A 27490-nucleotide genomic window follows, 5' to 3' on the forward strand; every position below is an offset into this window, starting at 1 on the left:
AGTGACATGCCAGCTGCATGCTGGTAGACTTAAGGTATACCATATTTAACACTTCCAGTGCCAGGTCTGTTCTGGATTTTTTATATTTTACAAATTTGCGTATAATGGTCACAATACATGGAAAGAAATTTATTAATCATCTGCATGATGTATCAGAACAGATTTTTGTTCTACTGTAACTTATATTGATACACACAGACCAAATAAAAGGAATTTGGGGTCACATGGCACCAAAATCTTTTACAGTGGACCATGTATATCAATGGGGCTCTCAGTTAAATGTCATTTTCAAAATCCATGTAATTGCACAATAAGATATAGGGGAGGGTGGGCAGTAACAAGACAGAAATTACATGTCAGTTTAAAAAAATTACGTATTACAAAAAAATTATGGTTTTACACTAGGAAAATACGAGCCCATTTTTATTCTAGAAGTAAACCCTTGAAAATTCATTATTATTTTACCTTATGAGAACAACCTCCCTTTCCCTAAAAATGATATTTGTCTCATTATATCCCACGTATGATATACATAATGGGGCACCTGCTTGTACACAATGAGACAAATATATAAACATTACTCACACGTACTTGATGATTGTTGATGTTGTTAAAATGAACATATTTGGTCTTTCTGTAGCTGCTACAGTAGGTGTTCAACAACTATGATAATAAAGGAAAAGCCAAGTGTTTCAAAGAAAATTCCTATAGTTATGCAAAAAAAAAAATAAAAAATTATAGGCCTAATTATTGAATATTCAAGAGTCTGTAATACGTTTCTAACAAAATAAATGCTTGCTGCCTCTTTGTAGTGCAGAAACGAAGGCCTCAGACAAAATCCTCTTGGTATTATTTGATGAAACAGATGCCATATCAGGGTTGTGAGGATGCAAAAATTTCGTCCCTACATTCTTTCCATATTTCCTCAAAAAACTCAGCTCATAATTACCTTCCTTATCTCTTGGTGCAGTCACCCTGTCCAATGTATAGTCTTCTTTCTAGGAAATTCAATGAGAACATAATCACCAGGCGCTGGTTCTCAGTTCAGTTCCTCAAATGCTGTAGGATCTAATGAAAGAAGATTGTCATCATCAAGATCATCATCTGTGTCGCATAAGCAAAGAGTTGTATCATTCTCTATCTCATCTTCGTCACTTGTGGAGTCAAAAAATTTTCTCTTTTTGCTTCTCTCTTTTTTTTTTTTTCAACACCTCATATATTTTCTTTGTTTTCTGTGACCTCTCAGCTAGAGCTAGTTTTTGCAGTATAACAGTCACAGTAATGCTTTTTCATTCCATTTCCCATCTTCTCAGAAGCTGGCGATCTACTAAAAGTCGTCTGTGCTGTTATGGCACTAGTTTCAGGAGTTGAAGATGAAGCTGTCTCTTAATAAGGACTTTCAAGGTTAGCGTCGGGTCAGTGCTTGGCCGTCAAAAGCAGTATATATAGTAAGGAATTAATAAATGAAATGCACTTAATTACAAATATATATGAAAGGAAATACATTGTTTTCATTATGAGTAAAAAATAGGGCAATATTTAATGCAATAATGTAGCTTATGGAGCCTTTTTCAATGAATTATGCTTTTTTTTTTGCAAGTTGCTTTACGTCGCATTGACACAGATAGGTCTTATGGCGACGATGGGAGAGGAAGGGGCTAGGAGTGGGAAGGAAGTGGCCGTGGCCGTAATTAAGGTACAGCCCCAGCATGTGTCTGGTGTGAAAATGGGAAACCACGGAAAACCATCTTCGGGGCTGCCGACAGTAGGGTTCGAACCCACTATTTCCCGAATACTGGACACTGCAAGTGATAAAAATCATTGTTATCCGTATTGAAGATACTGAATGTAGGATGCTAAAAGGTTTGTTTTTTCCACCTATTCAATACATATAAATTTTATAAATTAGGAATTTATTATTGATTCCACTTGACTGATGACGCCCTCAATGAAGGGCGAAACATGTCTCAAGTGGAATCAATAATAAATTCCTAATTTATAAAATTTATATGTATTGAATAGGTGGAAAAAACAAACCTTTTAGCATCCTACATACTGGACACTGGCCGCACTTAAGCGAGTGCAGCTATCGAGCTCGGTAATTATGCAATTTGAAAAAGCAGCCTGTACTCATAAAATTGTGTTCATCACATTCAGGATACACTAGACAAACTTGTTGTGCCTTTCTTGATGCATACTCTCTGCCACGTTTATTAGCTATTTGTGAAAAGCAGTGTGAACATTGTCCTCTCTTTGGAGTCTCTGCTAGGCAATGGTTCTCCAGATGCTGAATTCCTTTCAATCATCCTTCAGTTCAAAATGCATACAACAATATCTGCTTTAGTAGGTGGCAGCACTGTCACAGTGAATATCTTTTATGAACCATGCAAGATGTTATTTATCAGAGATGGGACCTGCTTAAAAACAACAACACAAAACCCTGTTTGAAACCAACTGGGTATCAGATTGATACACATGGCATTGCAAGTGTTAAGTTGGATATTGTAGGGGGCTGGTGGAGCAGAATAGTGCAACCTTTGTCCAATTTGGAGCTGTCAAGTGGTCATGAAGTTCTAAACATACTTATTGGTGTTATAGACTCTACTTCAGAACCTTAACTACAACATCAAAAGTATTCACCAAAGGAAGCTTCTTTAAACCAACACCTGTAAAGTAAGAGTCAAAAAGTAAAATAAACTCATGTCATCCTGAGGTGGTGCAGTTCTTTTCAGGCACACCCCCCAATGGAGGTGATTTGCATGTACCATTTCAACTGCATACCAGCTCTCCTGCCATTCTTAAATTTCTAGCAGTACCGGGAATCAAACCCGGGCCACAGACGACAGCAGGTAATAGTGTTAACCGTTACACTACGGAGGCAGACAACACCTGTGAACAAAACATCACAGGAACGGATCAGTACCATCATTTTGCTATATTACGGCTGCCAAAAACGAGTCTGAATTAGAATGTTAAGTATCATTAGGCTGCAATAAATCCTTGTCCTTGTTCTGCATATAATTACTGAAGTGGAAACCTCTGATCTGCAATTTTGCGGAAATATTGTATTATTATTTCGTTGTGCTTATAGCTACGTACAAAGCCTCGGGATCATTCTGTGGAGACAACGTAACAAAATATTTGGTACAGTTGCTTAAAATGAACAAACACCATCAGCTTGTATATTATGATGCTTGTCTACAGACACTTTGTGAGAGATAACAATCTTAAAATAACAAAATTATCAGATTTAATGTATAACGTGTAATAGGTACAATTTTGTTTTCCATTTTCAGCCATAGGACAGTTTTTTGCTCTCCTGTAAAACCAGGTTGTTGTTACATACAAGGTCTCCATTCTTAAATGACAATGTAGAATATAGTGTAATTTGCAAGTACTATAGGCCAATTGCATTTTTAAACTTTCCCAATCTGGTACCTGTTTGTGTTATATGTGTATATGGCTTCACTGATATGTATTGTTTACCTTGTCACATTATCATCATCATCATCATCATCCTAAACCATCTCCAGTTTCCCGGATGTGGTATATGAGCCTCCTCCATCTCATCTTGTCCTTGTACCATTCTTCCTCCACCAACTTGTCCCAATCATGACCTCTCAGCAGTACATTGCTCTTAACTAAATCTATCCATTTCCTTCGTGGCCTTCCCACGGGTCGTCTTCCTTCTACCTTTCTGTCAAATTCCTTCCTTGCAGTTCTGTTTACTGGCATCCTCTTCATGTGACCAAATCACTTCAATCTTGATATCTGAATCTTATTGAGGAGAGAATCATCTATTCCTACTTCTTCTCTAATTTTCTCATTCCTAATCTTGTCTTTCCTGGTTTTCTGGATCATAGTGCGAGGAATTTCATTTCAGCTGCCTGAAGTCTGGAATTATCTCTATTGGTCAGTGTTGTGGTTTCGAGACTGTATGTAAGAATTGGTGTATAATAGGACTTATACAATGTCATTTTTGTTTTCATGGGTATTTGCTCATCCCACAGCAGGTGTCTTACCTGGTGGTAAAATTGTGTTGCCTTATTGATTCGATTGTTCACCTCATGTTTTGCTAGGTTGTCATTTGATATAACGCTACCCAAGTATTTGAAAACTGGAACGCTGTCCAGTTGAGCTTCATTTAACATGACTATTGGTTCTGCTCCTTCCCCATACACTTTCATCACCACCGTCTTGGTCTTGCTGATGTTTAAACCATATTTCTTAAATTCCTCATTCCAGCTTTGTATTCCCTCTCCCAATTCCTCTCCTGAGTCACTCCAGATCGCAACATCATCTGCAAATGTGAAGGCTTTGATATCTCCATGTTCTTTCCTTTTAATAGATTTCGTTACTACATCCATTACAATAATAAATAGAAGTGGTGACAATGAGCTGCCCTGCTGCACTCCTCTCTTTGTTTCAAACCAGTCCGACAAACCACAGCCTACTTGAATACAGCTTCTGTTCCCACTATACAACATTTTCACTTTGTCTATGAGGCTGTCTCGCACTTGAAGTTCTTTCATGCATTGCCAAATTCTTTCCCTTGGTACACTATCGTATGCTTTCTCAATGTCCAAAAATATTAGAAATAAAGGCTTGTTCTTCTCCCAGTATTTTTCCATTAGCATCCTAATTGCAAATATAAGGTCTGTAGTTGACCTTCCTGGTCTGAAACCATACTGCTCTTCTTCCAAAATTGGTTCAACAATATCTCTGATTCTGGTCTCTATTATTTTTTCCAATATTTTCAGGACATGAGACAGTAGTGTGATACCACGGTAATTAGTACATTTTCGTCGGCTTCCTTTCTTGAACAGAGGTACAATGATGCCCATCTTCCAGTCCTCAGGAATAGTATTTTCCTCCTATATCTTGTTGAGCAGTCTGTAGAGCCATTGGATTCCTGGAATTCCCGCTGCTTTCAGCATATCTGCACTTAGTTCATCTATGCCCACTGCCTTTCCTTTCTTCATGCTCTTGAGCGCATTTTCAACCTCAAGCCATGTAATTGGTGGTTCAGTTGTGGTTCCTCGACTTGGCTCTCCTTTATCCATTGTTATGTTTTCTGTATCTCCATTCAGCAGCTTTTCGAAATAGATCTTGAGTTCTTGTTTAATTTCTCCCTCTTCTTGTGCCAGAGTTCCATCATCACGTTCTATTGCTTTTATGGTCTCTTGATCCCTTCGCTTGTTTTTCACTACTCTGTATAGCAATTTCATATTTCCTCTACTGTCCTCTTCCAGTTTGTTTGCAAACTCATTCCATTTCTTCTCTTTTTCTTTCTTTACAATGTTATTTACAGCAAGTTTCTTGTTCCTGTATACTCTTTGAAGTCTTTGTATTTCTTGTTCATTTCGTTCTTGTCCCTGTTTTTGTTTTTCCTTGTCCAGTGCCTTCTTTATTTGGTTTATTTCTTTCACCGCTATTTTCACTCTATCATTCCACCATGGTGTCTCCTTTTTTCTTTTGATAGAACTTGTAACTCCACATAGGTTTTTGGCTTCTCCCACAAAGGTGTCTTTGAAGGCTTTCCATTCTTCATTAACGCTGGGTACTTCACACTTTGGCAAACTCTGTTGAATCCTTAGTTGTATTCTTCCTTTATTTGGACTTCTTGCAACTTCCAAGTTTTAACCCTTGGTTTTTTCGTAATAAGTTTCTGCGTTTCATTTGTCTTATGTTTGAAGTCTACTACCAACAATCTGTGGTCACTGTCCATGCTTTCACTAGGGATGGCCTTTACATCTGTGATGTACCTGCCACCATCTTTATTTGTGATTACGTAGTCAATCAGTGTTCTATACTGGCCATCCCAACAGTACCTTGTTATTCTGTGCCTGTCTCTTTTTTTTGAAGAATGTATTTTTGATTATAAGATCATTTCTTCTGCACAGATCTAATAGTTGTTCTCCTTCTGGGTTCCTTTGTCCAAATCCATGTGGACCAATGATGTTCTCGTACCCAAGTCTGTCTACCCCAACTTGCGCATTTAGATCTCCAATAATAATAACATTTTCCTCATTAACTGTATCTTCCAGGTCTTGCCAAAATTTCTCTTTGTCTTCCTCACTGCAGCCTGTCTGTGGGGCATACGCTTGTATGATGGTGTACTTAGTGTTCTCCAGTTTCATGAACATTTTAAGGATTCTATCACTTTTGCAGATAACTTCAGCTGTAGCATCAGTCCCTTCGTTAATTAAGAATCCAACACCATTTTTCACTACCTTCTCCTGTCCACTCCAGTATAATTTATAACCTCCACGAAGTGTCTTACTTCCAATCCCTTTCCATTTGGTCTCACTTAATCCCAATATTGATATTTTTCTTCTATCCATCATGTCTAGGAGTTCTAACTTTCCAGTTAATGATAGAATGTTCATAGTTCCAATTCGGTATTTGGGTCTCTTTTTTATTTGGGGTTTCCTTTCAGAACATTGTATATCATCAGCCTTACGGTCATCATACTTTACAATTGTCTGAGAGGATGTGTCAGTCCGGTCTATAATATTCTTTCCGAGGCTCTTTTTCTTATTGAAAGCGACTGTACTCAATACTCTCCTGCTGGCTTGCTAGGCCTAACGCATAAGAGGATTTTCTTTCAGGGTTTACTCCCTTAGCCTTTGAGGATGCCTTCCTCGTCCTACAAGGCAGTAGGTTCCATCTGTACACCCCAGAAGGATGGGTTGCCTCTTCCGCCATCTCCACCGTACCGAAGTCCATCTTCTCCGCCGTAGATGCCGTTGAGGTCTTCACCCTTAACCCAGGGCAAGGGCCCTCCATATTTATGACCCCTGGAGAGAGGGTGTCCCAGTATTTTAAAAACCCCAGGAATTGGGCTACCTGTTGGTTCACGGGTTGTATTGGTTATTTCAACCAGCCCTATACTCCGCACGGCCTTACTTCTAAATTGAAGTTTCGCAAAACAAATGAGCATCGCCTTTCCTTTGTTGCCAGCGCGCTACGCCCGCGAGAACAACTGACGCAATACGACCGCGGTAAACAGCCCGTGTAAAATGTAATACCGTACTCAGAAAAACTAATGAATATGGATTGAAAACAAATTCACAAAAACTACACTTACTAACAACATCTGACACTAATAAGAGAATATATTATTAAGAATAAACGAGAATGAGGAAATAAAATATCACTCACCATTAATGGCTGGCACAGGAAAGAGGTTATGGCCTACAAAGGGAACACTCCACTGATCTCAGTCACTAGAACCCTCCAACAATATATATATATATAAAAAAAAACACTAATTACTGAAGGAAAATGCGAAAGATCGGGAAGCGTACCAAATACCATACATGCTGAGGAGATTGGTTAACCACGTGGTGAATGAAATATTAGAGTTGGCAACTAGGTTTCGAGATTGTGCTCTGCCGATATAAATCGATATGAATGGCAGACTGGGATTGGTTGGATGCCTATGCTTCTGCATACAACCACCAGACAGAGCCAAAATATGCCAAAACGTCAATTTAGAAGTAGAGCCGTGCGGAGTATACATACTGTAGGGGCCCCCTATCCGCCACCTGGGGACGCGCTCTGTAGGGGTCAGCTTCCCCTGGTTACTTATTGGAAGTTAACCCCACCCACAAGGAGTAAGGTTATTTGCAGAGTTGTCACATTATCTAAAGTAATATTGTGTTTTAAAGTACAATAAACCCATCAGTTCTTATGCCTTGGCCACAACTTTTTCCTTCTCGATTAGATGGATTTTGCATAACTCTGACAGATGCATGCCCTCTTTAGTACGAGTTGTCAAGTGTTTACTGTATGTTCACCGAGCACAATGTAAAATAGAGCACCTTTTGGAAAAAGCATTTATTTAAAGCACATTTGTGAACAAGAGTAGTGATTCATTTTAAAAATTAAATATGGATGAGTCTTGACAAGTTTTCAGTGATAGGGTTCTGTATGGATTTATGATAACACCACCACCATTATTTAGTTTCTTCCACTAGAGAGCTGATCACAAGCTCTTGTTACTTGTTCCTGTTTATTCATTTAGCATGCTTCCTTGACTTGTGAGATTGTCCTTTGACAATGGTTACTGATAAACATATGTTAAAAGAGATTACAGTATATCAAACTTGATTACTTTGATGTTGAAGGGACCAACAACAACAACAAAAAATTGCATTATTCATAATTATGAATCAGACAATTCTTTTTTAAATTAAAATACTTTAGGTGTGAAATCAGTGCAGTTACAAAAAAGAACAAAATTACATATTTATTAACATTTTTTGCAGATTAAAATACAGGTACAGTACATAATTCAAAGTTTTTGTTAAAAGAAGCTTGATATCTTTGTTTTTCTAGCATTTAATCTTTCATTCGCACAAAGTTCTTTCAGTCAATTTGGACAGAGACTTTGTCAACATACGAAGGCTGTAAATAAAATAGTGGCAATTGATAGAATGCAATATTTAATGAACTCACAAGACAGTTCCATTACATTCCTTCAACGTAGTCACCCGCAAAGTCTTTGGGGACCATTGGCAAAGTGTTCTCTGTTGATGACAGTGATGGAGCACCCTACTGCGTGCAGTACAGATGCACCGTTAGGAAATCAGCGGCCTCGGAGAGGTTCCTTCAACTTTGAAAACAGGTCAGCGTCCCAAGGACTTATGTCTGGTTAGTATGGAGGGTGTTCCAAGACCTCCCAATGCCACCGTTACAATAAGAGCTTGACATTGTTTGCTACATGACAACGTATGCAACATGATAGGGCGATCGTCTTGCAATAAGTATGGATGTTTGCGCCGCATAGCTGGGCGCGGACATCACTCATAATGTCACTGTTGATGGTTTGTCCCTCAGGCACAGCATGTATAAGAATAACACCCTTGTAGTCAGTCATATGCCACGATCAGCATAAGCTTCACCTGACTGGATTCCTGTCAAAATTTCTGTGGATGTGGCGAACCTGGGTGATGCCATTCGTTCAACTGATGCTTTAATTCAGGCTCGTAGGCTTGTACTCACGTCTGATCAATGGCGACAGTACGCTGTAGAAATGCATCTGTTTCGTTGCAGTATTTGTCCAGGTGGAAGCCAGTCAGGGCATGCCGGTGCCATTTCTGTACATCGGTGAGTTGATGTGGAACTCAACAGGATGCAGTTTTCCTTATGTTAAGACATTTCGTCAGTATGTGTCACACCATTTGATACTGAGCGGAAACAAGACCACTCACAATGTCAATCTGATCTTGAGGAATGGTCGGCCGACCTGTGCGGTGCAAATCTGTAGTCTCATTTTTACCCGCATGAAACGCCTTGACGCATCGTGTAACTGTCCTATACGGTAATGCATTTCACCATAGGCTTCACGTAATCCTTGATAACGTTCTGATGCATTTTTGCCATGGGCAACCTCGATTTTAATCCACAAACGCTGATCAAATTTTGAAAACGTGCTTTAGAGCAGTAAAATCGGCACACTTCACTTGAACACCGAGCAGCAGCAACAATACTCCCCACTGGATGCCCATCAAATGCACTCTACACATTGACAACAGCGCCACCTGACCATTCCCATATCCTATTTACACATGCCCGATCTCCTGCGAGTGTCTGGATTACATTGCCACTACTTGATTTACAATTTGTTTTACGTCACACAGACAAAGATAGGTCTTAAGGCGACGATAGGATAGGAAAGGGCTAGGGTTGGGAAGGAAGTGGCCATGGCATTTGTGACTTTATTTACAGCCCTTGTAGTTCAGTTATAAACAAACCCTGTTGCCCACGATGTAGGCCTACTTTACACACAGCATTGTATAAAAATGCTTAAAAGAAAAAAAATGCTACAGTAACTTCATCTGTGACTATAAGTAGACTGAAGGGACTGAAGTAGAGTACACGATGAAAACAAGCTCTTATTACGTCTTGTTCCTGTTCAATTATTTATTTAGCATGCTTCCTTGATTAGTAAGGTTGCTCTGTAATAAAGGAGGATTAAATTGATAACTTTCAAGGAAGGATCATCTAAAGTATGCACCCTCAAAACTCAAGGAAAAGCAGGCAGAGGGCGACGTCAGCACATTGTGTTCTAGTTAGCCGACGTTGAGACACAGTTATCTATAAAGTGCAGTAGCAGCGGACACGTGTAACTAGAGTACTTTATTGGCTTGTGTGTTATAACATGGCCGGGCCGAGTGGTTCATATGGTTGAGACAGTGGCCTTCCGACCCCAACTTGGCAGGTTTGATCCTGGCTTAGTCCGGTGGTATTTGAAGATGCTCAAATAAGTTAGCCTCATGTCAGTAGATTTACTGCCATGTAAAAAAACTCTGGCAGGATAAAATTTTGGCACCTTGGCATCTCCAAAAACCGTCAAAAAGTAATTAATGGGACGTAAAAACAATAACATTATTATTATTATTATTATTATTATTATTATTATTATTGTTGTTGTTGTTGTTGTTGTTGTTGTTGTTGTTACATGAAAGAATGCAATGGAATTCTAAAATATATTACTTCACTATATTCAGTTTGGTTTAACGTATGTTTATCAGTCAAACTTGGTTAGTTCAAAGGTGAAGGGGTCAGTAGGATCTAAAATACGGTGTGTGCTTTAGATCAGGTAGCCTCGACTCGCTGTCCTTTGATGTCTTCACAGGAGCATAGGCTCCTTTGACGTGAGACAAAGTGACGAATACATAACGTGAGCGGAACAGTTGAACAGCCAAATATTCTTGAGCGAGCGCTGTGCTGACAAAAACATTAGCAATACCAGCCCATTGCATTTGTGATAATTGTTGTTCATACTTGAGGTAATTAACCTTACACTAATGTTAACATTGAATATACTGTGTTCTCATTTCAAAACTTCCCACCGTGAATAATTTAATGGTTCCTATTATGGATTTTTTGTTCTTTTTGGGAAAGAACACGTTAATGTAGGAGTGGTACATAAAATTCAATTAAGCAGCTGTTTTGAACTTACCCCTCGAAAAATGAATTGACTTGTTTATCCTCAATAAGAACAAAAAAATTCATAGGAACCATTAAATTTAATGAAGGTAGGAAATTTTGAAATGAGCGCATGGTATATTAGAGGCATGTAAAATCAACTTATTAGAATAAAATATTTCAATATTAACCAAATGAATTATTTTATAACTGCTATTACAGCCCAATACTGAGAGGCAGAAGGGAGCGGTGAAGTAGAAGAATTATATATTTTATTTAAAACATATTTAACAATTTTTTAGAATAAAATAAATAAATAAATAAATAAATAAATAAATAAATAAATAAATAAATAAATAAATAAATATTTTCATCTTTAACAATTCAACATCCTTACCTCTTATTAAACTTTATAATTACCCAGCTCTTATTCTTAAAATTATACTAGCTGCCTATCTTTTGTTCTTAACATTAAGGGGGAAAAACTGAATATAGTAAAGTAATATATTTTAGAATTCCATTACATTCTTTCATATTATAAAACACAAATGGATCGCACTCTAGTTACACTTGTCCGCTGCTGCTGCACTCTCATAAACAACTGTGTCTTGATGCCTGCTCTCTAGCACACAATGTGCTGACCTCAACCTCTGTCTGCTTTTCCTTGAGTTGAAGGTGCATGCTCTAGATGATCCTTCCTTGAAAGTTATTAAGTGAATCCTCCTTGCTTCTCCATGAGTTGTTAGGACAGGAACCTTTTCATGGACAGTGAATCCTATTTCTTTCAAAGATGATGTTAACTTGCAATAGGTTTTTGGGTGTCTTGAGTGTGAGTGCTTTGCCATGGGTTCAGAAGCCATATTGGAACAAGTGTTTCCATCTCACTGAGTGGTTATCATCTTGATTTCTCTTCATACGTCCTCTTTGTCAGGTATTCCTCTTTCAGATCATCCTTGATTTGGTTTTGCCAGTTCTGTTGAAATCTTGCAACAGGTCTTTTTCCTACCAGTAAATCCTAATTAGCCTCCTTTTTTGAATGTGAGCTTCACTGTCGTCAACTTATATAAGCTTAGCTTGTTGTTTCCTGCCCAGTCTGCTACACTGTTGAAAACTCTCTGCAGGTTTTCTCTAGGAGAAGACCTATTCTTTCACATTGTCATTGAATTCAGTTGATGTTAGAGTCAGGTAAAAATCCCCAGAAATGATAGTCTTTATTTCAAAGAAAATGTTTTGCTTATTTATTCTGACAAATAAACTATTATGATAGTTGTTGTAAAAGTCTTTTCAGCCAGTCTAATAAAAGTCTTGGTATAATCTGATCTTCTGAGGCCAATTGTAAAGTTACTGTATCCTGTATGTAAAGCTGGTGAAGAAGTAGAATGGAAAGGTAGTGGCGGTGCTCTCAGTTAAAACACAGCCACGTTTTCCTAGTGTGTATGTGGGAATATCATGAAAAGTATCTTTACGGCCACCATGGTCAGGCTGGAAGTCATCAGCTCTGGAATGCAAGCTTACAGCAGCCCAACTAGGTATATTATTTTAGAAGGGTAGTAAGAATTCATTATTGTAACTTATATCATTGCCTATATTCATCTGTAGGGAGTTATGTTGAATAAACTGCTAGTGCTCATAGGAAAGTGGCACTGACTTAAGATTTCCCATTTTCCCACCAGGCAAATGCTGGGACTATACCTTAATCAAGGTTCCAGTCGCTTCCTTCCTACTCCTAGTTCTTTTCTATCCCATCGTCGCCATAAGACCTGTCTGTGTTGGTGCGATGTACAGCAAATTGTATATTTTAAAAAAAATCACTGTATGCCACAGATTCACACTAAAGCTAATAACATTTTTTTTAATAATTTAATTTTCGTGTAAAACAAAATTGGATATTAGAAGTGTACATAACCATAGCTACAAGTAAATTTCAAAAAGTTGGGAACAAATTTGCTCCAAGGTATATGCTGCATGATGTAAGAAAATAACTTCCGATGAATAACTGTTGGGTAACTTTAAAAAATCCGTACATTTTGTTGAGTGAAATTCAACTGTAAGTTCATATAAAACGATAATGAACTACACATGACATACTGGTACTTCCTTTTTATATCTTGTTTATGCATGGAGTGGGCACAAGTATAAATTCTTTTTTTGAAAAATTCATCATGTGTGATAAGAAACCTCTTTCCATGGACTGTCATTGCTTATTCAAGTGGTGGTGGTGGTGATGTTATATGAATGGGATGGATTGATTTGTTGAGGTTTGCTGTAACATTGTATTCTAATTCATTGTTTTAATTTCCCTAGCAAACCCATCTGCTGACTGACAAAGAAGCTAGACTGGCTGTAGGTGCAATTCGGCGCTCACCTAAAATCAAGATGACTGCAAAGAAGATCAAATCATTATCAACTCAGGTGCAAAATGAACGTCATAATTTTCGGACTGACTTTATTCATCCAGATGACATAATACATCACAAAAATGGAAACGTGTACATCAAGAACCTTAAGTGTCGTTTATGTAATTTCAAGGCTGCTTGGGAAGGAGAGATGGCGCGTCATGAAAACAAAGTACATGGTGTTCATCGCCAGACAGCAGCCAAGACCCCTCCGAAGAAGGTTCCACGCCCAATTCCTAACTTGATTCCCATTCAGAATAAAGTGCCTACATCATCTGCGCTGCCCATTTTGCGTATCCCATCAGTGCGAGCTCGATCTTCATCATTGGTGAAGCAAGTGTCACCCTCCAACTCTCTCTCCTTGACGCAAGAGACTAGTGGTCTCAGTGAAAAGGACCTTAATGAAATATGTGCTAAATCATGTCCCAATAGTGCTCTAAAGGATTTTGCCTCTTTGATTGGAGGAGAGGATGCTTTCAAAACACAAGAGGAGCCTCAACCATCCCAGGAACCTGAAGAAACCCCTCAGGATACTTCTCTAAGTGAAAAGCCTGCGTCACCACCCGGTACATTTAAAAAGAAAAATGCTTCATTCTTTGATAAGTTGAAGGAGAAGTTACTGGTTGGAGCAGGGGCTGGCGAGACTTGTAATCTGGTTTGTGCATGGTGTGGGCACGAGTCCAAATGCTTATCGGAATTGGTACGTCACCAGAAACTGCATACTAACGGAAGTGGTGACAGTGCTTCAGGGGCCGGATGTACAGTGACCCAACCGAGTGGAGCCGAATTGTCTTCAACAAGATGTCAAAGGTGTCGTCAGCGTTGCAAGACAAGTGCTGATCTTTTGGTACATTTGCAGTCGTGTACAGCAAGTGGTAATCAAGAAGCAGAAGTGTCCATGAAAGTTCCATCAAAAGAAGAACATGATCAGGAACAGAATCCAATAACTGTTCTTGATGTCAGAAATGGTTTGTCCTCTGAGTTTGATCCTGAAGTTAAATGTAATGTTGACATTAAACATGATCCTGCCACTGAATCTGATCCTGAGCCAGAACCTGAGCCTGATCATACCAGTGATCCGGAACCTGCTCCTGAACTTGAAGTTAAAAGTGGTGAAGTAGATATGGGGCCCCATCCCATGGAAAACAAAGTGTTCGTGTGGAACAGTTTACCTCAACCCATGGAGACAGAAAGCGAGGAAGATCCATCTCCTACATCTCAACCAAATCAGTCGCAAACAAAGCTGGACGAGGACAGTCGAGACATGTCTGTACGCAGTAAGTCTCCTATCAGTGATGGTAGTATGGTGGGGGTGGAGACCACTCCTGGGTATGGAGCTGTTACTAGCAAGACCAGTGAAATGAATGTACCTTCTGATGCTTCTGGCAGAGGATCACCTCCCATCTTTAAGAAGGTAAGTTCATGGTCCTATTTTACTAAATTTTTATGTTCTCCTCTTTTTGTTTCATTGTTTGTCTCCACAGTGTCCACTAGAACAACACGATGATGTCTGAGATCCTGGCCCAATGACCTCAATATTTGTCTTCTTTAAACATCAGAGATCCTTAGTTGAATTTACCTTTGCTGCCACTTGTGCCAGGCTCATCTCATCCATCTATCCTGTTCAACCTTTCTTAGTCAACTTTCCCTCTTTTCAAATTCCAGTACAGTATTGATGTACAGTAGAAACTTGATTATCTGTTACGAGTTCGGACTAAGGCTGTGACAAAAATGGGAATAGATAGAATAAAATGAGAAAACAGTTACAGTAATGTACATTGTTTTCAATGCCTTTTAACATAAAGGGGAATTAGCTGCTGATACATTACAGTGTCCAAATGATCATTTCTGCCAGTTTCATAATTTTGTGATGTTTTGCATTACCGTCGATAGTTTGCATTTCCAAAATAAGGCTTTTGATTTTGTCCACATTACATCTGATATTAACTGTTTCATCAAATACCATAAATTGGCACGATACTTGCAGCACTTTCACCTTTACTCAGACCTTTAATAATTTCCACTTTTTGATCTCAGCACTAGTCATTTATGTTTCGCCGGGCTGAGTGGCTCAGATGGTTGAGGCACTGGTCTTCTGACCCCAACTTGGCAAGTTTGATCCTGGCTCAGTCCAGTGGTATTTGAAGGTGCTCAAATACATCAGCCTCGTGTCAGTAGATTTACTGGCATGTAAAATAACTCCTGCGGGACAAAATTCCTGCACCTTGGTGTCTCCGAAAACCATAAAAGTAGTTAGTGGGATGTAGGATGCTAAAAGGTTTGTTTTATCACCTATTCAATACATATAAATTTTATAAATTAGGAATTTATTATTGATTCCACTTGAGACATGTTTCGCCCTTCATTGAGGGCATCATCAGTCAAATTATCACCTCAAGGCAAAAAATCAGGTACCTGGTTAGTAGTTGACATGCACAAATTAATACATATTATTAATACACATACAAAAATTAAGTATGGGAAATAGTTGTACAAAAGTGATGGTTGAACATATAGGTTTATAGATGAGAAGTCAGCACCAATGCGTAAAATTAAAATAGTAGAGTTCGGCAGTGGTGCTCTGGAGAACAGTTGACGCAATCATAGGAAAATATAAAGTTTAAAAATATTTACATTATAACAATTAAGGGAGAAAAGGTGTAGTGTTCAGCATCAATGTTTGTACCCAAAAAATTAATGTCAAAGGTTGGTAACTATACAGTATTTACATTGTTCAATTGAACAGTTGAGATAAAGTTTTAAAATATTTACATTATAACATTCAGCGTAAATGTTTGTAATAAAAAATAATGTCAATGGTTGGTAACTACATACTAATTACATTATCTAATTGAACAGTTGAGATTTTACAATTATATACATAATTACACAAGAGCAGCTTGGTGCGCAAGGATAAAGGATAGTTAGTGGGACGTAAAGCGAATAACATTATTACATTTATGTTTGTCAGTCATTTTAGCAGATCATGTCAATCTGGAGACAGCATAGTCTAAAAACATACATACATACATACATTATCATTATAGACTGTTATGCCTTTCAGCGTTCAGTCTGCAAGCCTCTGAGAATTTACTAAACGTCGCCACAATCCTCGATTTGCAACTAGTGTTGTGGCCTCATTTAGTTCTATACCTCTTATCTTTAAATCATTAGAAACAGAGCCTAACCATCGTCGTCTTGGTCTCCCTCTACTTCTCTTACCCTCCATAACAGATTCCATTATTCTCCTAGGTAACCTATCCTCCACCATTCGCCTCACATGACCCCACCACCGAAGCCGGTTTATGCGTACAGCTTCATCCATCGAGTTCAATCCTAAATTAGCCCTTATCTCCTCATTCCGAGTACCCTCCTGCCATTGTTCCCACCTGTTTGTACCAACAATCATTCTTACTACCTTCATGTCTGTTACTTCTAACTTATGAATAAGATATCCTGAGTCCACCCAGCTTTCGCTTCCGTAAAGCAAAGTTGGTCTGAAAACAGACCGATGTAAAGATAGTTTCGTCTGGGAGCTGACTTCCTTTTTACAGAATACTGCTGATCACAACTGCGAGCTCACTGCATTAGCTTTACTACACCTTGATTCAATCTCACTTACTATATTACCATCCTGGGAGAACACACAACCTAAATACTTGAAATTATCGACCTGTTCTAGCTTTGTATCACCAATCTGACATTCAATTCTGTTGAATTTCTTACCTACTAACATCAATTTAGTCTTCGAGAGGCTAATGTTCATACCATACTCATTGCACCTATTTTCAAGTTCCAAGATATTAGACTGCAGGCTTTCGGCACAGTCTGCCATTAAGACCAAGTCGTCAGCATAGGCCAAACTGCTCACTACACTTCCACCCAACTGAATCCCTCCCTGCCATTTTATACCTTTCAGCAGATGATCCATGTAAACTACGAACAGCAAAGGTGAAAGATTACAGCCTTGTCTAACTCCTGTAAGTACCCTGAACCAAGAACTCATTCTACCATCAATTCTCACTGAAGCCCAATTGTCAACATGAATGCCTTTGATTGATTTTAATAATCTACCTTTAATTTCATAGTCACCCAGTATGGCGAACATCTTTTTCCTTGGTACCCTGTCATATGCTTTCTCTAGATCTACGAAACATAAACACAACTGCCTATTCCTCTCGTAGCATTTTCCAATTACCTGGCGCATACTGAAAATCTGATCCTGACAGCCTCTCTGTGGTCTGAAACCACACTGGTTTTCATCCAACTTCCTCTCAACGACTGATCGCACCCTCCCTTCCAAGATGCCAGTGAATACTTTGCCTGGTATACTAATCAATGAGATACCTCGATAGTTGTTGCTATCCTTCCTGTTCCCTTGCTTATAGACAGGTGCAATTACTGCTTTTGTCCAATCTGAAGGTACCTTACCAACACTCCACGCTAATTTTACTACTCTATGAAGCCATTTCATCCCTGCCTTCCCACTATACTTCACCATTTCAGGTCTAATTTCATCTATTCCTGCTGCCTTATGACAATGGAGTTTATTTACCATCCTTTCCACTTCGTCAAGCATAATTTCACCAACATCATTTTCCTCCTCCCCATGAGCTTGGCTGTTTGCAACACCACCATGATGATTTCCTTTTACATTGAGGAGATGTTCAAAATATTCCCTCCACCTCTCCAGTGATTCCCTGGGATCTATTATGAGTTCACCTGAATTACTCAAAACACTGTTCATTTCCTTTTTCCTCCCTTCCTAAGATTCTTTATTACTGTCCAGAAAGGTTTCCCTGCTGCTTGACCTAGCCTTTCCAGGTTATTACCAAAATCTTCCAATGACTTCTTTTTGGATTCAACAACTATTTTTTTCGCTCTGTTTCTTTCATCTACGTACCAATCCCTGTCTGCCTCGGCCCTTGTTTGGAGCCATTTCTGATAAGCCTTCTTTTTACATCTACAGGCTGCTCTCACTTCATCATTCCACCAAGATGTTCGCCTTTTCCCATCTTTACACACTGTTGTTCCTAGGCATTCCCTTGCTGTTTCTACTACAGCATCCCTGTATGCCACCCATTCACTTTCCATATCCTGAACCTGCTTACTGTCTACTGTTCGAAACTTCTCACTGATCATATCCATGTACTTCTGTCTAATTTCTTCGTCCTGGAGATTTTCTACTCTTATTCGTTTGCAGACAGATTTCACTTTCTCTACCCTAGGCCTAGAGATACTTAGTTCACTACAGATCAGATAGTGGTCTGTATCATTGAAAAATCCGCGAAAAACTCGTACATTCCTAACAGATTTCCTGAATTCAAAGTCTGTTAAGATATAGTCTATTATGGATCTGGTACCTCTAGCCTCCCATGTGTAGCGGTGAATAGCCTTATGCTTGCCCGTACTAGCACAGAAGTCCAGCAAACGCTTCCCATTCCCATTAGCTTCCATATCTTCCCCACATTTACCAATCACCCTTTCGTATCCTTCAGTTCTATTCCCAACTCTCGCATTGAAATCGCCCATTAGCACTATTCTATCCTTGCTGTTGACCCTGACCACGATGTCACTCAATGCTTCATAAAACTTGTCAACTTCATCCTCATCTGCACCCTCACATGGTGAATACACGGACACAATTCTTGTCCTAATTCCTCCCACTGACAAATCTACCCACATCATTCGCTCATTTACGTGCCTAACAGAAACTATGTTGTGTGCAATGGTATTCCTGATAAAGAGCCCTACCCCAGACTCTGCCCTTCCCTTTCTAACATCCGTCAAGTACACCTTATAATCTCCTATCTCTTCCTCCTTATCTCCACTTACCCGAATATCACTTACTCCTAGCACATCCAGATGCATCCTCGTTGCTGACTCAGCCAGTTCTACCTTCTTTCTTCCGTAAGCCCCATTAATATTGATAGCTCCCCATCGAATTCCATTTCGTTCGCCAAGTTGTTTCCAAGGAGTCCCTCGCCTGTCAAATGGGAGTGGAACTCCGTTACTCCCATAGGTCCGAGGCTTGCTTAAAATGTTCTGAGCTCGGGAAATTCATGAAGCAGGATGCTACCCTACTTGCACATAGTCCAAGTGAGGATCTCTCTTCTAATGGGTTATGGACCACCGGTGAATTCTATAGTCCTAGCTGCCTGAGCACAAGGAGGGCCAGGACTCAGAATATGTCCGAGATGCCCACTCCCATTCCATAGCAACTGGTATCACGACTCTCAGGACCACTTACTAGGCCACTCAGCCGTTGCCCATGGTTCACGGACTAGGAGTCTAAAAAAAAAAATTAAATGGAACAGAGGTTATACTTAGAACAATCACACTTACCATGATAGCCATAAACAGTGACTAAAGTCCGAGATTGCACTCCATTTGCCATATTGCTGGCTGTGTGAAGAAGGGAATGAGCATGTATGGGAACAAAGCAAAAATTTAGCATCTCAAAATAGTGTAAGTACATTTTTAATAAGTACATTAAATAAAGGGGTTGGTTGAAGTTTTGTTAAGAATAATCAAGATGGCCTTTGAGCTCTAATGGTTTATTAACCCACATAATATCGTGACCACCAAATGGAAATTTACAACAAACTCAAGCAAGGTGTGCAAAGTGAGCTGTTGGCAAGAACAGGCTGCATTCCCCCGAACCCTACTGGTCCTTCTCATTTGAGGGAGCCGCTGTTCTCTTCAACAAGAAGGAATTAAAAAAAGCCTCATTATCGTAAAAGAAAGAGGGAAGAAATGAAAGACAGGCATATAATTTTTTTAGAAACGTTAATGTCATAGTAGTTGCTAAAAACTAATTCCAATTTTGTTTATGCAAACTTGGCATCATTGAAGGAAATTCTGGGACGCACTATCAATAATTTGTCCTCTGTTATTTCACTTATCAATCTCATAATTTTGTCTTTTGTAATACTTTTTTGTTTGGAAGGAATAGAACTTTCTGGAAATTGTCTGCAACTCTTCCACTTAAACCTATCATATGATTTCCTTTTTAAAAGACATATTTCAACAATAAACACTCATTGCTCAGTGGTGAACTTAACCATGGTGGATAATTGTTGCAATGTACTTTATAATCACAATCGCTGAGCATGTCAAGTAAATCACGTGTCTCGCTAGCACAAATACTCTACTAACGACCGAGAGTTACAGGAAGAGGATGGGACAAAAAAACTGTTGTCTCTCACCATGTAGCTGCTTACTTGTCCCTTGAGTGTGTCATAGACTCTTGTTTGGTGGTCACTGTATTTCAGGCTGATAGGATGAGTGGTTCCAAACATGTAAAGTTGTGAAAATGGACAGGGTGATGGGTTTTCAAGTATACATTTTAAGTTTTCATGATGTAATATTTTGGGATTTTGCCATAGAAAAAACTATATAAACACACTCAACATGCATTTTGAATGGTACCTTGCCTTTCTTCATCAGGAGGAAACAGAAAACGGAAACACGGTGTGTCAATGATTGCTAAGAGAAGGCAACAAAGAATTTAAAATGGTGCCCAAAGATGTAATAGGGACACTATTTTAGCCCCATGCTAGGGACAATGAATGGCAGTAGTAAAGCATAATTTTCTGATGGTTCTGATAATAGGTGGCCATGATTCACTGAGTTGTAGCCTGTATCGCGGTTGAAATGATCTGGGTGTTTAAATATTTCAACCGTCTCCCTGATGATTCTGGTGCAGTATTGTTTTATATGGGCAAGAATATCTACTCCTTGGAACATGACAGCATGACCAGGTGTTAAAACATGATCAGCAACAGCTGATCTATCTGGTTGGTTGAGTCTGGTGCACCTGTTATGTTCCTTAGTTCGAGTGCATATCGTTCTCGAAGTCTGCCCAATATAAACCTTGGCACAAGTACAAGGAACTTTGTAGATACCTGGTTGTTGCCATTTAGGCAAACTGTCCTTAGTTGGTCTCAGGAGTTGTCTAATCTTAATTGAAGTTCCAAATACAGTTCGTATATTGTACCTATGTAAGATTTTAGCAATACGATCCGTTGTGTTACATATGTAAGGTAGGTAAGCATAAGCCCCAGAATCAACAGGGATTTATTCTCGCTTAACATAATCCCACGAAAGCTTCTTGGCATTGTTGAAAAAGTACTGCAATTGTGGAATGGTAGCAGAATCTAGAACCTCTGAATGAAGTAAAAATACATCACCCTGATGATTCATGAGAAGCATGTCAATTACAACCTTCATAACATACCTCCCACACACATCCATAGTCTCATCAATGGGTACCCAGATGCTGTTGTTGCCTACACTAATTCTAATTTTCTAAAGCACATCTTCATAACAGGAGGGCAAATAACTTTTATGGCAATGTTGCCTCTTACGGGATCGACTAAGTTGTGTAAGTAGTAGAGAATTCTCAGAAGTGCTCATTGTTCACTTTATTAAGCATAATATTGGCAGATACTAACCAACATTTTGCACAGGTCTTTTGAGAAATCATAAAGTTTGGTAGACTAAGATTTCATTACATCAAACAAAAGAGCCTGTCTGCTCTGTTTATAGAAGATTTTCAATTCGTGCTTATCTGTAGTGTAGTACTGTTGCACATTAAATTGCTTTACTGCCACTACCTTAACTTCACACAAAAGAATTGTTCTGTCAGTCTAAAGATCTTTTCACCAAACTCTTTCACATAATTTCTTCATTTTATACCTTCACTACACTTACTTTTAGGCATGATGGAGTTCACTGCGGTGCTACAAGTGTGACCAATCTGTTGAAATTACGTTGGTGGTGAAAGGGGAAGGGGGCTGTAACTGGACCCTTCAAGGATGAACTGGATGAGAGAGAACATGGAATTGCTTCTGAGCTAAACTCAGATAACATGTACCTTCTTAAAAATGGGATCTCAATTTAAACAAAAATGATTAAAATATAACCAAATATGACCTTCTATTACTGAATAAGCAGGGGCTGCCTGCGTGCTCGGTTCGCCCGGAAGGACGTGGGTTCAAATCCCCGTCAGGAAGTCGTAAAACTTAAGAAACAAGATTTCCACTTCCGGAGGTGCATATGGCCCTGAGGTTCACTCAGCCTACACCAAAAATGAGTGCCAGATTAATTCCTGGGGGCAAAGACGGCTGGGCATAGAGCTAACCACTCTACCCCATCACGTGCCGAGGTTAACAATGGTGGAAGTCTTTACCTTCCACTCCTCCAAGGGCCTTCATGGCCTGTACGAAGGTGACTTTGCTATTACTGAATAAGCAAAATAAAATTTCTTTAAATGGGGTCAGGGACCTGTCATTCACTTATTTTTCAGACTGTGTGTAAAATGAGCTGAGGAAAGAAATACGACTTTTCCTTAACATCTGAATCTTACTGATCATCCTAATACTGGTCAACCCTTCCATGGCTTTTCCTTTTATTGGTAGCATGACTGTCTTGTTCTGAAAGAAGTCATATGGTATTACTGTTACAACATGTTATGAAAGAGAAGTAATACCACATGGCTTTGTTCAGGTTAGTATAGTAGCCTAAAATATGTGCAGCATCTGAAAATAAATCTGGTTGCCTCATAATTTTTTATTACTTTGAAAATAGCTCGTCATTTAATTTTATCACTGTGAAATTTTAAAATATTTTATTGCTGTATATATGGTGTATTTTTAAGAAACTTCGAGAATGTTCTGAAATGGTAGTGGTATAGTGAAAATTATCAACTTAAGGATTGATTATAATTTATTTCAAGATGCTGGAGGCATAAATCTGTGCAATTTCTATGAAATAGCAACCAATGGCATGCTTGAATACAAAGAATATTTAGTATTTGAACATTTGAAGGCAAGACTACTTTGAGCGAGGTACTTAAAATTCTATTTTGGTTGTAAAAAGCTCTGAGATTGTACATAAGACTATTCATTTTTAAGAACTTCCTGTTAACCTCCTTTAGTTGATTACAACAGTTGTAGCTTGCAAGTTTCCACAGGATTCTGCTTCAAGTGCAAAGCTCTGTAGAATCTCAGGAAAATGGCAACCTTTTATGCTATGTATAGGGAGACTTTAATCATATGAAAATTAAAGTCTAGAAACCAAATTTTTATCACTTAATGGAAGCAAGGTTTCACATCATATGTAGGGAGCAATTCCTGATTGTGAGTTGGCAATACTGCTGTTTTAATGAAGGTCAAAATTCTTCTTTTGCAGTTCAGTGATCTCATATCCTTTTTCTTCTCACTCTAGACTTAACATGAACTACTGGAATTAGGAATGTCTGCAGTGTTTGCACGGGCTCAGAAAAAGTATGCTAATTTTTTCTGTGAATCCTTAATGATCCCTTCTGTTCTTCTCTTTGTAGGTTTTTAAATGTCCACACTGCTCTTTCTGGGCATCTACTGCATCACGATTCCATGTACATATAGTGGGTCATCTCAATAAGAAGCCTTTCGAATGTTCTTTGTGTGCATACCGCTCTAATTGGCGATGGGACATTACTAAACATATACGTTTGAAGTCTGCTAGAGACATTAGCCACGAGCGTGCTCGAGTTCTCATGACGGACGAGACAGGACGACGCAATTATTCCAAGTATAACAAGTTTCTCCAATTTATGCGTGTCCACGAATCCACTGCAGAGAGCAGTGGCAGTGGTAGACGATCCCAAAGAGAGTTGAGCCAGGGTACAGCAGTGCCATTAGAGGGTGGCATCTATCAGCAACAACCTCTACCAGCACCTCCACGACTCACTCGTGCACCAACACCTTCTTCTCGCAATACTAACATGCCTATGCTTCTACCTGGCACTCTACGCCCACCACCACCGCTAAAGGCTGCTCATCCCGGAATTCTGCCCAACCCACCTCCACTTCAGCCTCGAATTCCTCCTCCACCTCTCCAGGAAGAACCTGAAGATCATACAAAGAAAGACCTCAAGAGACCAGCCAAGATGCCATTTGATCAAGAACCCCAAGTCAAGAGACCTGCAGTTGAGGGCAAGAAAACACTGTGGAAGTGCAAGAAATGCAACTACAGGTAAGAAATTGTATGAATGGTGTTACAGTAAAAGCTGTTTTATCTGACACCTTTGAGACCAGAGCATTGCCAGTTATTGAAATTTTCTGTATATTAGAATGCTGTTTCATAGTCGCTTTCATAAAACAGACTTATCATAAAAGGTAACCTTGTTCCATACATTGTTCTAAGTTTAGACGTGCTCCTTCACTCTTTCCTCAAACTTTGAACATAATTCTGTAGCTGCTTCCTAGTCCAATGATTTTCTTTTCACCAGTTACACCCAAATTTTTTTAAATACCATGGCAAGTCGAAGGTGTTCTCCTCTGTCGGAACCATTTTCTCTTAAAATACGCTAGTCTTTTCTGTTATGGGTCCAGAGATAGACACACTCTCTGACCGTTTAACAGTAAAGCATTCATAAAAAATAACATCAAGTTGCTTCATCTTAGGTTTCCATAGAACACTGTCCAGTGGTGGCCATGGCTGATTCTGTGGTTGAATGAAATTGCAGCAATTAGTCTCTCTTCTTATGCATGTTATGGATAATAGATTGATTGATTGGGTTTTATTTATTTATTTATTTAATTTATTTTCTTTCTTTCTTTCATGGGATTTTCAGTCTTACTGCTAGTTGAACGGGCAGTGAACCGTAATGAAGCTCTTAATTGATATTTTCTGAGAACTTCCTGGATGATCAATTGTAGGATAAAACAGCCCATACCATATTTAGATATAATAAATCAAAAGTTCTACAGTAGATAATAAGTGTTTGTAAATACTCTATAAATTCTCTCAGCAATCATCTTTATCCTAATTTCAGTACTGTCAGTATTTCATTAATTTCACATCAAGTTGGACCCAAAAAACAGAACTTGGGACTTTTTAATTACAACAATGTTAAAATAGATGTAGAAAAACTTCAAAATCACGACTATGTAAATAATATTTTCCTAGCTGTAATAGTACTCACAGAAAAAGTAATTCAGTTCATCATATAATATAATTTTATTTCATACTATGACTGAAAAGAATACGGAAAATGACACTTATCATACTGTAATTACTTTTCGCACTGTTTTACTACAAATCAGCTCTGATTGGTTGAACTCCGTATTATAGTAACATAAACACGGGTAGTCAGAGAGATCATGAATTGAGAAGCACCAAACTTAACCTTGTTGAATTGTGTCTTCACCTGATTGTGTGCCTCCGTAGCGTAGCGCTCAGTGTTATTAGGTGCCGTCCTCGGTGGCCTAGGTTCGATTCCTGGTACTGCTAGAAATTTAGGAATGGCAGGAGGGCTGATATGTGGTTAAAATGGCACATGCAGCTCACCGCCATTGGGGGTGTGCCTGAAAAGAGCTGCACTACCTCGGGATGAGGACACGAGTTTACTTTACTTCCACCTGTTTGCAGCACTGTGGTTCTGTACCCATCTATACACAAAATGGCGTGTCTAGCTCAAGTAATCTTCCACCATCACAATACTGAATAATGTATAGGTTAATCCATTTCCAACAGATAAATATTGTATATGTCACAGTATATCATGAAGTTCATATTTCGTTCATTAATCCAGAACCAGAGGACCATATTCATGACTCTGGTAGCTTAGTGAACTGTTTGTTGCATCAAATAACATTAATTTTTATGTGTTATTACCATATAACCCCATGTACACACCTCCTATAACTTTCATAGTAAGACACGAACAACAATAAGAAACACCAATGCATGGATCAAACATGAAGGATTTGCAACGAATCAAAGTTATTTATAATTAAATTCATCTCATTCAAAATAAGTAAATTCACCATAGTGAGAAGTAAAATATTGTATGCAATAGCCACTAAAGTTTGTTACTCGTTTCAAAATTCTACCCTCGCCTCAAACATAGAAGATCACTTTCCATGGCAGTTGCGTAAAATAACTATTTCCTGGCTTCCCACGCCATATTTTGGTTACACTTAACATAGAAAATGGAATGATATTTTATTTCTGAACATGTAATATAGGCTTTCTAATGATATCTAAATCATGTGTGGTGTTCATGATATTATTGAGATCATTAAAATGTTACATATATTTTTATTCCACACTGGAAAAAAAAAAATATCTGAATACATAACTGCATTTAGCTTTGGCAGTTAAATAAATTTCTATTGTCAAATGTATGGGGCAATGAGTGATATACAAATATAAAATTAATAAAGAATAAAGGTTGAGCTCTTACAAGAAGCACATAGCTACTCAACTAGCAGGTAGTAATGCAAGGCGAGTTCAATTGAAAAGTGCACACTGATTGCAGGTATTGTAGGGTTCTATAAGTTTAGCCATGCGAGTTTAGAAAACTGAACAAATAAATTCAGTTCCATACAATTACAGGAAGACACCCCCTCTCCCCATCCCAAATTTTTATGAACTAATCCATCTCCTGCTCTGAAGAGTAAGTAACTTTCAAATTATTTTTTAAATGTGAGGAAGTCAGTTAAATTGAATAAGTATGTTTTCAGAACATGTTATTGAATAACTAAATTTCTAAGACTTATTGTTTCTACATAGTATTGTCTTTACAGTTTGTTCATAGTATTTCTGTAAAAAGTTGAGTGTTGGAAAAACATTATATTCAACATTTAATGTAATGAAGGATGTTGAACAGAGAAAACTGATATTACGCAGAAATTAATACACCCAACCACTTTATTTTTCTAAGATATTACTTCAAAATTAAAACAAACTCAGTTTTTGTTGTTTTTTTTCTGTCTGATTTCACATGGAATGCTCCATATGGATCACGCACAGCTTAATAAGTTTCATGAAGTATTTATCTTTTGTATGGTAGTTTTACCTTGAAAATGTCATTGATGGAGGAGACAAAGGTTTATTAAATATTTTAAGTTTTTGTAGTAAATATTTTAGTTTTATTGTTGCTTCAGGGACTCAAGTCGTGAATTGGTGCTGGCGCACGTCAAGGAGCACTACCAGCAGCGCCTCCAGGCACAGGGTGCTGCAGCTGATTCCTCTGAGGCAAGTGTCGGGCGGGGCCACGCACTGTTCCGGTGTGGGCACTGCCATCAGGTATCAAACTGGAAGCATGTCATTCAGGTACAACTAACACTCTTTCACACCACTAACTGCATGCTGCATTTCTATGT

The 27490-nt window shown here is 38.6% G+C and overlaps 1 protein-coding gene across 1 annotated transcript in view; it reads left to right on the plus strand.

Moving 5' to 3' along the window:
- LOC136877787 (uncharacterized) overlaps window positions 1-27490 on the plus strand; it is a 144250-nt gene that overhangs the window by 70994 nt on the left and 45766 nt on the right. The window contains exons 3-6 of the mRNA XM_067151994.2: window positions 13243-14748; window positions 23680-23965; window positions 24032-24353; window positions 27272-27440. Of these exons, the coding sequence (XP_067008095.2) occupies window positions 13243-14748; window positions 23680-23965; window positions 24032-24353; window positions 27272-27440 (2283 nt within the window). The remainder of the gene's footprint in view (window positions 1-13242; window positions 14749-23679; window positions 23966-24031; window positions 24354-27271; window positions 27441-27490) is intronic.

The sequence above is a fragment of the Anabrus simplex genome, chromosome 7 (genome assembly GCF_040414725.1).
Source record: "Anabrus simplex isolate iqAnaSimp1 chromosome 7, ASM4041472v1, whole genome shotgun sequence".
NCBI lineage: Eukaryota > Metazoa > Arthropoda > Insecta > Orthoptera > Tettigoniidae > Anabrus > Anabrus simplex.